Below are 14,068 nucleotides of genomic sequence, written 5' to 3' on the forward strand. Positions count from 1 at the left end.
TTTGCTCGGTGCCAGGCTGTGTTTGACATAGTAACGTACAGCACCAACAAATCAAATATATGCCAAAAGAAAAGAAACAATTATTAAACTTTAGATGAGTGTAGACAGGTAGGAGAAATTTTATGAACGAGTGATTGAATCATGAAAATTGATATGAAATGACAGAAAATCCAGGGCGAACTAATGAGTTACAGAAGATAGATGACTATACTTCACTAAGTAAACACAGCGATGTAGTCTTCCAGTTGTCATAGAATGTGGGCTGTAGCGTGGTATGTATGGAAGTATGTGGATTAAGTCATCTTAGTGTATTAAAGTAGGAACTACAGAGCAGGGTATGTAGGACACACACACACACACACACACACACACACACACACACACACACACACACACACACACTCTCCCAACATACTAATTTTTTCATTCTGAATGTACAATTTAAACAAATAAATCTTTGAGTATTAGTTATTTATTCACAGACAGTAGAATATCTACAACATTTACAAGCAGTCAATAAAACCCACTTCCAAGCGATTCAATAGAATGGGTATATGACTAACAGTCTCATACAAAAACAGGAAGCTTGAAGGATGAGAAAAGAAAATACACCAATAATACTGTTCACAGTATCAGCTAGGAAAAAGTCACATCTAAAAAATGTAAAGCAAAATATTAAAAACTATGTCACTCAAAAATTTTTCCTTTGCCGGGAAAACTCTCTGACTTGATTGTATATAATCTTCACAATAATTTGAAATGACTAAGGGACACTGTAACAAGTTACAATTATTCTGCTATCTATATGCATATTACACAAATTTAACAACAGAGCAATTCTAGACTGTTCTTCACTGATGTGTTGCACATTATGAAACGTAACATTTGACTTAATGCAAAAAGTATATTGTTAAAGATAAATTAGAATTCAAGATAATGCTGTCAATTTTGAGTACATCTTTTTGAACTTCTGTGAACAATACTCAAAAATGTGCTTCCAATTCTTACCCTATTGTAAAGTTTCATACTCTGGATCCTATCTTTCTTGTTTACTGTTGTGTATACTTTCTGTAACTACTCTCAAAATTCTGTTTGATACATTATCCAAGGAATTTATTCAGCATGAGAATGTGCACAAAATGAAAGAAGAATATTGCCTGAAGCAGTGACAAAATGGACACAAAATGCACTGTTCATTAGGAAGTACACCAATTTTTTTCCTTCTTTATATAGAGCTAGTTTGAACAAATGTGTTTAAGACTTTTCCACCACAAAGAAAGAGAGCATCACGACACACTCATCACTTGAAATAACTCTGATAATAGAGTGTTTTCAAGTTTCCTTATATTTACACATTATTCATATTTCTGCAGGAACTTCTCATGGAAGGCCTTGAATTTGTCCATCATGCTCTTCAGTTTATCTGGCTGTGGCAAAATAGTAGTTCTGGAAAAGAGAAAGCCTTAGTTATCCTTTCAACAATTTCTGAGGTGGGTGCACGCACACACACACACACACACACACACACACACACACACACACACACACGAGAGAGAATGAATGAATTTCATGCAATAAGCTGCAAATTCAGCCAGACAGGTGCAACTGAGTTAAATAGTCTGATAGAAATTGTCAAATGCTTAAAGCTGTATTTCATTCATTATGCACGTTCCACTGATTCCATCAATGAGAATCTTCAGGGATATGCAACAAGTTAACGTACACATTATCGAAAGACAAAGACCTCATAGAAACTTTGTGTGTGTACTGTATTTACAATAAACTACCATTATACTACTTATCGCTATTCTTGATTATGCCATAAATTTAATCGAATAAATTAATACGAAAGCTGCTATTTTGAAAAAGGTTACTACCACCTCTGTTTTACTGTGTAACTGCTGTTTACCTGCTTTTACTAGCTAATTACTTTATTACAATGGTATTTTCCAATTTTTCTTTCTTACATCTCTCAATACAGATGCCTATTTACAGAACAATATTATTTGTCATACAGCTTTACTATAACCATTGCTACTTGGCATGTAACTAATAGGCCATTCAGATAATTTGTAGGAGGAGTGGCTATGGACGTATGTTTTTAATTTTCTTTTGGATTGGTTGAGATTCCAAATTTCTTGCTTTATGTTAGCAAGATCTTATTTGTTGTACATTTTAACACCACAACATGTAACTCCATTCTTAATCACGGAAAAGGAGACAAAGTCCAAACAAAAACTGTATACAGTTCACAGATCAGCTGAAACTGATTTTTACGATCAATAACAAAAACAACTTCAGGGTGTATATGTGGACAAGGAAAAAAAAATTCCCAGGTTTTTCCCAGATCTCCCAGTTAAAAATACACTTTCTCCCAGGTGAAAATACAGTATACTTTTGTCTATCATTTGATTCATCATGATTTTATACAGCAACTTATTATTTCCCGGCCCTTTAGAAAACGAAACACAGGGGAAAAAAACATGTTTTGGAATGTTCTTTGATGTGCAGCAACATGTACACTGCATATTTTCGTATATGAAAGTATAACGTCACACTTCACTGAACACCACATGTTACTTCCAGAAGCACTGAAATCTAGATTGCGGTTCACTTTTGTAAGCCAGTCATAGCTCATTTCATGTGATCTTGCCAGCCAGTAACAGCAGATATTCAGAGCACAGGACAAGTGATGCAGTCAGTCAATAGCAACATCACGTAAGTAGTGCAAACACATGAACAGGAAAAGTTAATGGTTTAAATTAATATACATAGAGTTGCTACAAGAAAAGCAAAGCTTTCACATATAATATTTGTCTCTAAGATTAATAAGCTAAAAGAAGCTAATCTTTCACATATAATGTTTATCTTTTTTTGCGTGTTTTACACTTTTAAGATACATACACAAATGTGCCAGTAAAATGTTTAACACTGACATAAATCTCTGAACTTCTGCGCTTGAAATTCTTCTGAATGGCTTGTCACCAAAGAGTTGACTTTTAAATGAGAGTCATACACACTGTGACTTGAGAAATTCATCGTACATTCTTGCAAATAGTTCATCTTGCGTGGAAGGAAATTTTACATCGAAAGTAACACTTTTCAAACCACAATTCGTAATATTTTCCCACAATCTGTTAGGAACAGGTTTGTTCCAGCAGTTGCCAGATAGCTGCGAGATAAAAGACATCACCACACTTGCACAGCTACAATGACATAGGAAGCCTGTATGTTCCTATATGTGAAACATTAAACAATCTAAAATTATGTCATAAAAGAAACAAGACATCAGAGGATACCACAAGGGCGTCTGAATTTCTTAAACCATACTGAAATGAAAAATTCGCCTTAAAGTGCACATTTGTATATCCAGACTCCCAACGAAGTAGGCCTCTATGTTAAGCTTTTCAGTGAGGTTTTAGGGATATAAATTTTCTTGGAGAACCAGTACTATATCACCTCATGTTTGTTTCTTTATTATGGCACAATGCCATACATGTTAGAAGACGAAAACGTGCACTTGAAATGCGGCAAACAGTTGAAGCTAGCCAACAGTGTGGAATCAAACACTTTGTTTCAAATAAATTGGCTGCCTCAGCAGAAAAGATAAATAAAAGTCTAATTTCTTTAGGAAAGCGACAAAAATAACTTCATTGTTCTGCAAGGCAATTAATGCTTGACTGCCAGAAAGGTGGAAATAAAATGAAATCTGTAAATAATTATGTGAATGTATTTTAATTCACTTGGTAGCTCCTAACCACAGAAATCACTTTTTCTTCATTTGATGTGAGAGCAGTAAACTAAGAGGAAACAGCACAATCACTAAATGTGAACACGGATCACGTGGAGACTACCTACCCCCCCCCCCACTATAACTCTGACTGCTCTGCGCAACAGCTCTGGATCTACGATATTTTGAACCAGGGCAATACTACAGGGTGGCATCCCCCCTCCGCCCACATCCCTGAAGCGTTTGAGGTAGGACATAAAAAAAAGAAAAAAAGGAAAAGAAAGAAAAAGGACTTTTCAAAAATTTGTTCATTTTGTAGTGCACATCTTTATCAAGATGTCTGAAGCACAAAACATATAACTTCGAGGAAATGTAAGAAGCGTTATTTGGTCTTATGTGTGACAAAGTGCAGTGCCACATCTCTTCACACAACATTCTTCTACTGCACGTCACTGTATTTCACACTGTGGAACTCAGATGTGTATATTTTGTAATGGATGCCATCAAGCTATATTCAGGATAGCGGAAATTAAAACGTCTTGTAGTGCCTCTCCTGCTCCCAGTCGGCTGGTTTGACATCCTGCTCATTTTCTTTCTTTCTTTCTTTCTTCCCCCCCCCCCCCTCTCTCTCTCTCTCTCTCTCTCTCTCTCTCTCTCTCTCTCTCTCTTTATGGGATTATTTGTAACCAGAAGAACAAGAACTCCAGAAAATTTGGACACACTATTGCCTATTAGCTAATAACTTGCTGTTCTGGGTGACAAAATTAAATATAGGATACATAAAACCAGTATAGACAATATACAAGACAAACAGTACACATTTATTCAGTCCTTAGCTCCCAGCATTTTTTTTTTTCTGTCTAATCTTGCTACAGTTTCACATGGGCTGCTTCCTTTCTGCGAAAGAATATATTACTCATCAAAATTCCTCACACGTTTTGCAACATGAAAAACTGAAATGTCGTTGTCTAATACTGAAAAAGCTGTTAATACAAATAATACCCAAGACTGGTGTGGTTTCTTGATCTGATTATTTTGTCACTGTCTACTAGATAAAAGAAAATAGGCCTTATTGATTGGCGACTCCATAGAGTGCTATGTGCACAATGACCATATGATAAATTAGAAGGAAGGTCAGCATTGGCCGTAATTTTGATTATTTATTAACAGCAAATTGATTTTTGATCACATAATGATGATCTTCAGTGCTTTAGCGTACAAGTTAAAGCTCGTAAGCACTGGTGTCTAGTTATTATCAGTAACAGAAGCTATGAAATGATACAATCGTTTCATAGCTTCTGTTACTGATAATAACTAGACACCAGTGCCTGCCTACGAGCTTTAACTTGTACGCTGAAGCACTGTGTATCATTTCATAGCTTCTGTTATTGATAATAACTAGACACCAGTGCTTACGAGCTTTAACTTGTACGCTGAAGCACTGAAGACAATCATTATGTGATCAAAAATCGATTTTGCTGTTAATAAATAATCAAAATTACGGCCAACGCTGACCTTCCTTCTAAAATAGGCCTTTCTAATATTGCAGCAATTGTACACACACCAAATAAGTGAGACTGTGTTGGTAATAATGGTCATTTTTACAATATGACAGAATATAATTCACGAAGTACCTATATGAAATGCCTATTATCCTACTACAAGCAAAAAGGTTTATGATAGGAAATAGTTTCACATTTCATTCATATGCTCCGGTTTCTCAAACATCAGATCAAAAAGTAATAGTACGAAATTTTTGAATAAATTTGGAATAGGCATATTCCTCCATAATTTGTGTGATGTCTCTGTTTATCCTCCTTCCTCATTCTAACAAACAATATTATCATTAATTCTGTAACTATTCCTACCACTGACAAAAACTCATTCTCCGGTTAACTCTACTAACCCTGACAGAATCACCAATTTAGTTATCCTGCGATTATTCTCCAATTAGGCGTTATTACGTGTTTGTACAAAGCGTTTTCCGTGCTACTCCCAGAATAGACTGAAGTGGCTGCTAGCAAGGGACTATACAATTTGCCCTTTCTAGGTAGCGATCTGGCCAAAAATTTTTCTGTAAAATTTCATTTTCTTGGGTACACTGAGAAGATAATATGTAATCTTTCTTGCCTGTTATTTGTTTATTTCCACTCTGTTAGTCTGACTCTGTATACTTCACTACTAATTATAAACAATGCTGATAATGATCAGCATTGTTATAATTAGTAGTGAAGTATACCCAAGTGTACCCAATCAATCACAAACAACCAGCAGTTTGCATTCACCCGTTCGGCTTTATTCCGCCCAGCTCCGCTTTGTGAAACAAGGTTTTTTTCCTCACTATTGCACCGGCTGTATAACATTATGTTTTGTGGAACCATGCACATTTTTGTACGGGGAGTGCTGCCTTGTTTGGGAGTCAACCATTCATTTGTTTTTCTTATTTAACATGAAGACACCATTTCTTGTCACCAGTACTCATACAGGTTAGGACTGGTCAATGTTGTTCACGACCAATTGATGACTAGCAAGTAGAGATTTACATTTGGCCATCTGTTGATTTTTGTAATTTTGGCTTAGAGCATGCTGTACACATACACCCAAGTTTTGAAACTTCCCCACTGCATGCAAATACAGCATGATGGTGGAATGATCGCAGTTCATCACATCTGCCAGTTCTTGAGTACATAAATATGGATCATTGTGTATTAATGCATTTAAATGATCTTCATCAAACCCTGAAGGTTTTCCTGAACACGGAGAGTAATGTCAAAACAATCATCCTTAAAATGAGAAAACCATTTCCTTGCTGCGCTCTGTCCAATGGCATTACTTCCATACACAGCGCAAATGTTTCCAACTGCCTCTGCTGCCATCATCCCTCTACTGAGCTGAAACACAAGAATATGCTGGAAGTGTTCTGATTTCTCCACTTGACATTCCATTTTCTAGCCTCCAAGCTCCACTCACTATCTCCAAATGACAATATGTAATCTCAAGTAGGAACAGTGAACAGTAAAAAATGATAATCTGTCAAACGCATAGCAACTGGAACACCAACACTTTTTCTCATATGTGCAGGAGCCAAAATTTACACCTTAAGGCTGCATTCTTTGTAACATGTGCACTGACTGAAGAAAATAATTGATCATGTTGGCAATTTAATGGTCGCAGTAAGACAAATTTGCTGTGAATAATACAGCAGGTAAGCTTTATAAAACAAAATAAATAAATAAAAATAAAAGTTTCCAAAATTTGGACATCCTCAGGCAATAAGTACAGACAAAATGCTTTTCTGCCTCTAGCGGTTTTTATTCAACCAATCATTTAACTGTAATATTAGTGAGGAAACACCTGTAATCCCACCAGACGTACTGATGGCTCAACAGATACAATCACGCACACGTTCAGCAAGGTCACTATGTGCAGCACAAAGCAATACATATGCTGGCACCAGGTTGCATGGGTAAACGAGAATGACAAATTTAATGACTGCTGTGTACTGTCTGGCCTTACTTGTCTCAGCTCACCAATATGTAATACATGCACTCCTGTGGACTTGTTTATGACAACTTAGTGATACATAGCTATTTTATGGCCACTGATTTGGACTCTCTTATTCTCTACTGCCACTTATCAGTTCCCCATTCCAATGGGCACATATGTTTTGTGAGCGGACTGATTGCATGCACATCCATCACGAGAGTGGTTTGTATTCGAGTGGACCCCAACAGAGGTACCCTGAGAGCATTCTCTAGCTCTAACATTTGAGTATTTCAATAAATCTGCTGAGTACTTTAATGGATACGAGGTATCAATCTCCCGAAGTCTTTGATTCAGTTTAGTTTAAGAAGAGTTAGTATCTGTTATACTGAGTGATTTATTTGCACTTAATTGCTCAATAAAACCTGTATAACTGAAGAGGAGTTGCACTAAAAACACTGGGTTTCAGAAGTTCACACTGGAAAGAATCGAAGTTTAAATTCATTGCTGATGAATGAGAACAATATATTTTGTTTACTAATTTTGTTAAGTGCAGATAAACTGCAGTGCACATAACAGTACAGTAAGTGCATTAAAGGGATACCTGGAGGGCACATTTAGTGATTAAATTTTGAAATTAAAGGATAGCACGTCCTTACAATTAGAATATGGAAGTGCTCATGTTCCACGTATATGTATACTCTTGTTTTACATAACTGGTTTCCTGCACTGCTGCAGGGAAGCTTTCTATAAACTTGGGGAGGAAATACAGTTGTGAGAAGATTATAAATATATGAAATTATGAGCCATAATTGTTGACCAATTCTTACATTCAGGAAAAATGTTAGATGTTAGTACCACTGACATGCGACATGCTGCCGAAAGTGTGTCCAAGTACTTGGAAGAAAAGCAACTGAAAGTGTTGCCCTGGCCAGGGAATAGCCCTGATATGAAGCCAACTGAAAATTTATGGGCTATTGTGAAACAGAAGGTAAGGACATTTACAATAACCATTAAACAAGACATAACGGAGAAACTAGAGGAAATGTGGTATCATGACAATGATATTAAAATTTCATGCGAAAAACGTGTGGATACGCGCCAGTTTTCTTTTGTCTTACTTTACTTTTTCTGTGTCGGTCTGTCACTCAGCACCACCACTATATGATGAGTAGCAATCTATCCACTTCATACTGTCATTACCCCAGCCTAGATTTTGCGTTGTTCAGTATGTCATGACATACGCAAGTTTTGATCCAATAGATACAAAGAGCAAAGTGAAAGTTTACATAAAGTTTTTAGGCCCAAGTTTTCAAGCTGAATTTATCAGTCTGACACATGAAGTACTGTCGGTCAGCTTATATAAATGTGTGAATCGCAAGGCTTTCATACTTAGCTATTTTTGTGATACCTTTCACACTGGCAGATGAACACTGTAGTGTCATTATATTTTACAAAAATTGTGGTAAATGTGAAGGGTAACAATGTAAGTCTTCTGCTTTAGGCAGCTACTAATGACATTGGTCAGTACTATTTCTGCTTCAGTCCACAGATGAATAAACAAAAGGTTAAGAGAGAGAAAGGGGTGGGGGGGGGGGGGAGAGAGGGGGTGTAACAGGGGAACGGATGGTGGTGTGCCCAAAGGGGTTAAGTTGAGAACGATGTCAGATGTAAGGAAGTATTACAGTTCAGAAACTGGGATCAGGCAAGAGGACCTATATAGCCTGTATGGTCTGGTAGGAGCAGTTTTTTGTGCTGGTTCATTCTCTCAGTCAGTTTACTGGTGTATGAACATACATAAAAAACCTGTTTGCTCATGACCTACATGTGGTTCTTGACGTTTCTCTGTTCTTGATATTTTAGGATTTACCAGTGCTAGTGTTGGAACAGGTGGTAGTGGAAAGGTGCATGCAGGAAGCTTTATACTGGGAATGATTGCAAAAGTAGGCATCTTGGGGTACCACTCTTCCTCCCCCTTCAACTTCGCTGGCAGGAGGAGGATCTATTGGCTCCGAAAGCTTGCAAATTTCTTTTTACGTGGGTTCTCCTGCTGCCAGGTGGCGAGTAGATATTTTTTATCTATGCAATTATATTAGGTGTCATTTCTGGATTATACAGCGGTGTCTGGACACACTTTATCAGATGGTGTACCTACAGCATTGATTTCTTTTTTCCATTGCAGTGGAAGTTCCTTGTGGTAGTGATGAAAGGAAAAGAAGTTCTTCACTTTACTTGGGCTTAGCAATGAATTAGAAGAATGTAATTTTTTAAAGATAAGAGCTGACCTATTTTTGTACTACACTGGAAGTCCTGCACCATTTCTTAACATTATTAATTGTGTTCATATTTCACAAAATGAAATTGCTAGAAAATGAAAAGATTTCATTTATACGTAACAAAACTAGATTCTACTACCACCACAAGGAACTATCACCACAACAAAAAACAGCCATTCACCTCAGATATAGTATAAGCTAAATATAATTGCAAATGTGAACAGACATACAACAATGACCGGGTCATTTCACAACTGATACTGGTGCTACTCGTTCCTAATAAATAGCATTAATAAAAGTGGCTGTTACCGTCTTTACTTTTTCATTTTAATTAACTAATAATTGCACAAGAAGTAAATTTCTGGCAAAATACTATCTCTTAATTATCTGTAGCCACTTTCACAAATCTCACTCCAGTTCCAGACCTGTCACTTGCAAGGGCATATGGGAAGTATTGATTTCACATGTACTATTATACTACTTATTTAATAGCTGTTTGCATCAGTAAATCCACTACATTTCTAATCATTTGTAACAGTCAACATACAGAGGCTCACATTTTTTAATCCCAGTGTCCAATGTGTCAGTGCTTCCTAGCATAATGAACACACAAGAATACAGGTACCAGACATTTTCAATGTATAAGCCAATATATGAGATTATTAACAACAAACACGACAAAGCAACTTATGTTTTTTGTGTTCTATAAATGGTTTCAAAGACATACACAGCAGTGTGTTCACAAGACAATGATCAAGAAAATGAAGTCTCTTCTAAATCCAGTCTTCTTCATAGTTGCTTATTGACTGGCAACAAACACCTTACGTAGTTAGTTCCATGAACCACTATTTCCAGCAAATACTCTCATTTCAAAGCGCAGTTTAAAAATATTTAGATTAAATTACAATAGTTTTACATCAATTTTTATCTACCAATTGTCATTAATGAAATGCGATGACAGCATCAAACAATCTCTCTCTATAAAGCCACACCCTATATGTCAGTATCTACTAAGGTCAGCATCTCTCTACCTATATATTTTTATAATGTTATCTTTAGTGCGATTTGACACTGTCGTAGGATGATGTGAATCATTTGTGATTTGTTTAGAAGGGACCAGAAAATGTAGTGTCTACTTTTGGCAAAATTCGCATCTATTTTTTTCTTTTTGTTTGTAAATTATTAGATGCTCTAATGTAAAAGGTTGTCATGCTACATGAGTGAGGGCAAACAAAGCCCTAGTTCTTGGCAATTGACTGTTAAAAAAAGTGTTGATTGGGAACTTTTTGACTTGATTATTTGCTTTTGCAAAAACTTCAATATCTTTTTGTTGTGAAACACCCTTCGTTTTCTTCATTTGGCAGTATTTAAGCTTTCAGGAATGATTGTCCTGTTGAAAAGCAGCAGGTTTTTCCCTGCCTGTTCCTGGACATTACTTGTCTTTTCCCGTGCAATTCGATGATTACAATATCTGCAGAGTATGAATTTTGACCTCTCATGGGCATTCATAGCTGTGTGTTTCTTGCATGACAATGCTACAGATTGAATGAGAAGGTACTTAGCATAGAAGTAGAACCAAACATACAATAACTATTTTTACGATAGGAAAAGGATTTCAGCACAGTTAAAAAATTTAGTTTCCCAGTTGCCACAGTGTAGAATGCGGGCACTACAGGTTGTAGTGGCACATGGTCGTGAGCGTAAACAAACTAGAATTTTGATCACCAGATGGGAGAGGAGTGGTGCAGGCAAACAAGTGCTGCCACCCTTCAACAGGGCAGCAGCATACAGCAGAACTGACGTGCTGTTACAGGGATTGTCGATCTCTTCTGGTGTTGTAAGACTGATAATTTAAATCCATGATGGGCAAGGATTAGTCGGTCACCTCATTTATTTCAAAATAATAAAAGAAAACAATGAGCAACACACAACACATGACATTTGAGGACAGCTACCGAGCAATGACTTGTTGAGATTAGCAGAGTATTGTCAACAATGTAGTTCAGCCTGACCTCTAGCAGTATTCGATGCAGCCACACATAAAAGCATCTTCCAGCTAATTTGCAATGTTAAAAGTGTCCACATTATACCATCTTTTGAGCTTTAGCTAACAAAAAAGTACTCTTTTCTTTATTGTAAAATGCTAGGTCCCACACCTGAAAACTACTATATTGCGTTATGCAGCATATATCTCAGACCATTCAACTGTCCAGAGTTGACACTGTGCCAGATCATTGAGCTAATTGATATATCATTGCATTCATACACTTCATTTTGCAAACAAGTTCTTAAGTAGATTATCTTTCCAAATTGGATTTCACCAGATGAAGTACAACTGAACTATAACTGAAAACTAGTTAAATTTTTGATGGTTATATGCAGAAAATTAACTACTTTAAGTTATCTCTGATAAAATAGTCCATATGGATACAATTCGTAACAAAATAGCGTCTTAAGTAATTTTGCATTTTGGGCAGAATTTGCATCATTTCATACTTGTCACAAAATGCAAAATTTTTCTGGTCCCTAGGCACAACTTGAAACAAGGTGCTTTTTGAATTTGACACTATTTACATACATAGATGGAGGCATTACAGGAACACTGATCTTGCACAACATTCAGCTAGACACTAGGGTCTACATTCAAGATATAATATTCCTCTAATACTGTATGTTAATAATCCTGCATTCATGTGAATAAGTTTAAGTGACTGGTTGGATATTATACCAGAAAAATTGCCAATAATTCACCAAACCATACAACAATATTACATCACATCAAAAAATAATGTTACAAAAAATATGAACACATGGAGATGCTGACATTAAGAGGGACTGACATAGGAGACATGCCTTAGAGAGAAAGAGACCACCAATTAACATTACAATTGTAGTATGAAGATTATGAACTCTTTACAGATATTACAAGAAACAGTAGCTCATTTATTACTATGTGGGTATTATCTCTCATCAGAGTTTAATATACATTTTTGCAGCTCTCTTGCAGTGTGATATTGCCCCCAAATGTTAGCTTTTCAAAAGTAATGCACTGTGCAGGTCATTTAACAAAATTCATTGTAGCCTATGTGCCGAGGAAGACTGTCACCTCAGCAGAAGTTGTTCACTGAATCACAAGCCCCTATGCCTCACTTTTTGAGCAGTCAACAAGGAGCGTGGGAGAAAAATCACATTTTGGCTGAATAAAACAGCTGGCACATTTGTCCAAGAAAGGACACACTGGTTCTGTCCTGTAACTATACATGATGTGTACCATCTCCTGTCTCTCTATATTTATCCAGACATTGCTCCAACTTCAAAAACTAACAACTCAGCTAACCATCTTGACTAATGGGTCTAGCATTCTCACTTGGATGTGCCCAATTCCATTCCTTCAGGATAAGAATAGTTTCAAACTCCTTCGTTTATTTTAATGAGCCCCTTTACATGCCCACATGCCCGATGGCCCTGACCAAGACCCACTGACATAAATTTTAGGCATTTCTGAGGCAATATTTGGCACGAGCTAGACATCACAAGCTAACTAGGGCCAATAAGAAGTCGTTAAGAGTCATGTTGGGAAGATGTCTGAAAATGTTACTACACTTTTGTAGAATATTGTGATTTTGGCTAAATGTGTTCTTGGGCCAACAGGTTCCTGTTGCATGTCGCACACCTGAAGTTAACTGGATATGCAAGATCCTATGTAGATTTTGTAGAATCACTGCATGACACCAGCACTTTTGATTGACTAGCACAGGTGGTTAGCTGAATAAAATTCTACCAGAAAAGGAGTGATATTTCCTACTGGGGCAAGATGTCCACCTCTGTCAGTGGACTACCAGGAAAGATTTTAAGAGTTTTGCCGAGCACGTTGACTCAGTTTCATGTTATCCCTACGTCCGAGTGTCAGACAAGAGGAGGAATGAAGTGCCCCTTGAGAAGGTAGAGGCCAGAGTTGTGAGTGTGTTTATCAAGGGAATAAAAACACAAGTCAGCAGAAATAAAATCTACAAAACCCTCAGCTGTACAAGAGGCTGGAGCAGCTTGCTGTGCAGAGAGAGAGGGCTACGCATCTTTTCCCATTTTCTTCTCATGGGAATGATCCCTATCATGTATTCACTCTGGAGACAAATTATAGGCATTGCAAGCAGCACAGACATATGGCCATTAGTAGTTGCAGCTCCTGCTGATCCCAAAGTAGAGAGATCAGTCACTCCAAGTGTCGACTGTAATGTTTTTGCTGAACAGGCAAAGTAGAGGCTGCAGAAGATTTCTAGGGCATGAAGGTAACAAAAGGGAACACGGGCTAGTGTAGCTGCCTCTCCAAGCTTCCGATAAAACCCGTTAATTCCGACAGTTATTTAAGGTTAACTGAGGTGGCAACTGTCAAAGGGAGGTTGGTCAAGATTTTAATATACATGGCCACTCATGTGAGCTTTTTAGTTTTACAACTGACTCCCTGGTCACATAATAAGCAGGCATCATTAAAGCTGTCTTGCTGTCACATTAGTGGATTGGGGAATGGCAATTACTAGCCTTTTGGGAACATGCTAAGTTGATTGAGAGATCAATGAAGGAA

At 37.1% G+C, this 14,068-nt stretch overlaps 1 protein-coding gene across 1 annotated transcript in view; it reads right to left on the reverse strand.

Annotated features, from left to right (window-relative positions):
• Nucleotides 1-480: 480 nt before the first annotated feature.
• LOC124789333 (alanine aminotransferase 1-like) overlaps nucleotides 481-14,068 on the reverse strand; it is a 79,070-nt gene continuing 65,482 nt past the window's right edge. Inside the window, exon 12 of the mRNA XM_047256651.1 lies at nucleotides 481-1,446. Coding sequence (XP_047112607.1) covers nucleotides 1,356-1,446 — 91 coding nt within the window. The 3' untranslated portion in view covers nucleotides 481-1,355. The remainder of the gene's footprint in view (nucleotides 1,447-14,068) is intronic.

Source organism: Schistocerca piceifrons, chromosome 3, assembly GCF_021461385.2.
Source record: "Schistocerca piceifrons isolate TAMUIC-IGC-003096 chromosome 3, iqSchPice1.1, whole genome shotgun sequence".
NCBI classification, from domain to species: Eukaryota; Metazoa; Arthropoda; class Insecta; order Orthoptera; family Acrididae; genus Schistocerca; species Schistocerca piceifrons.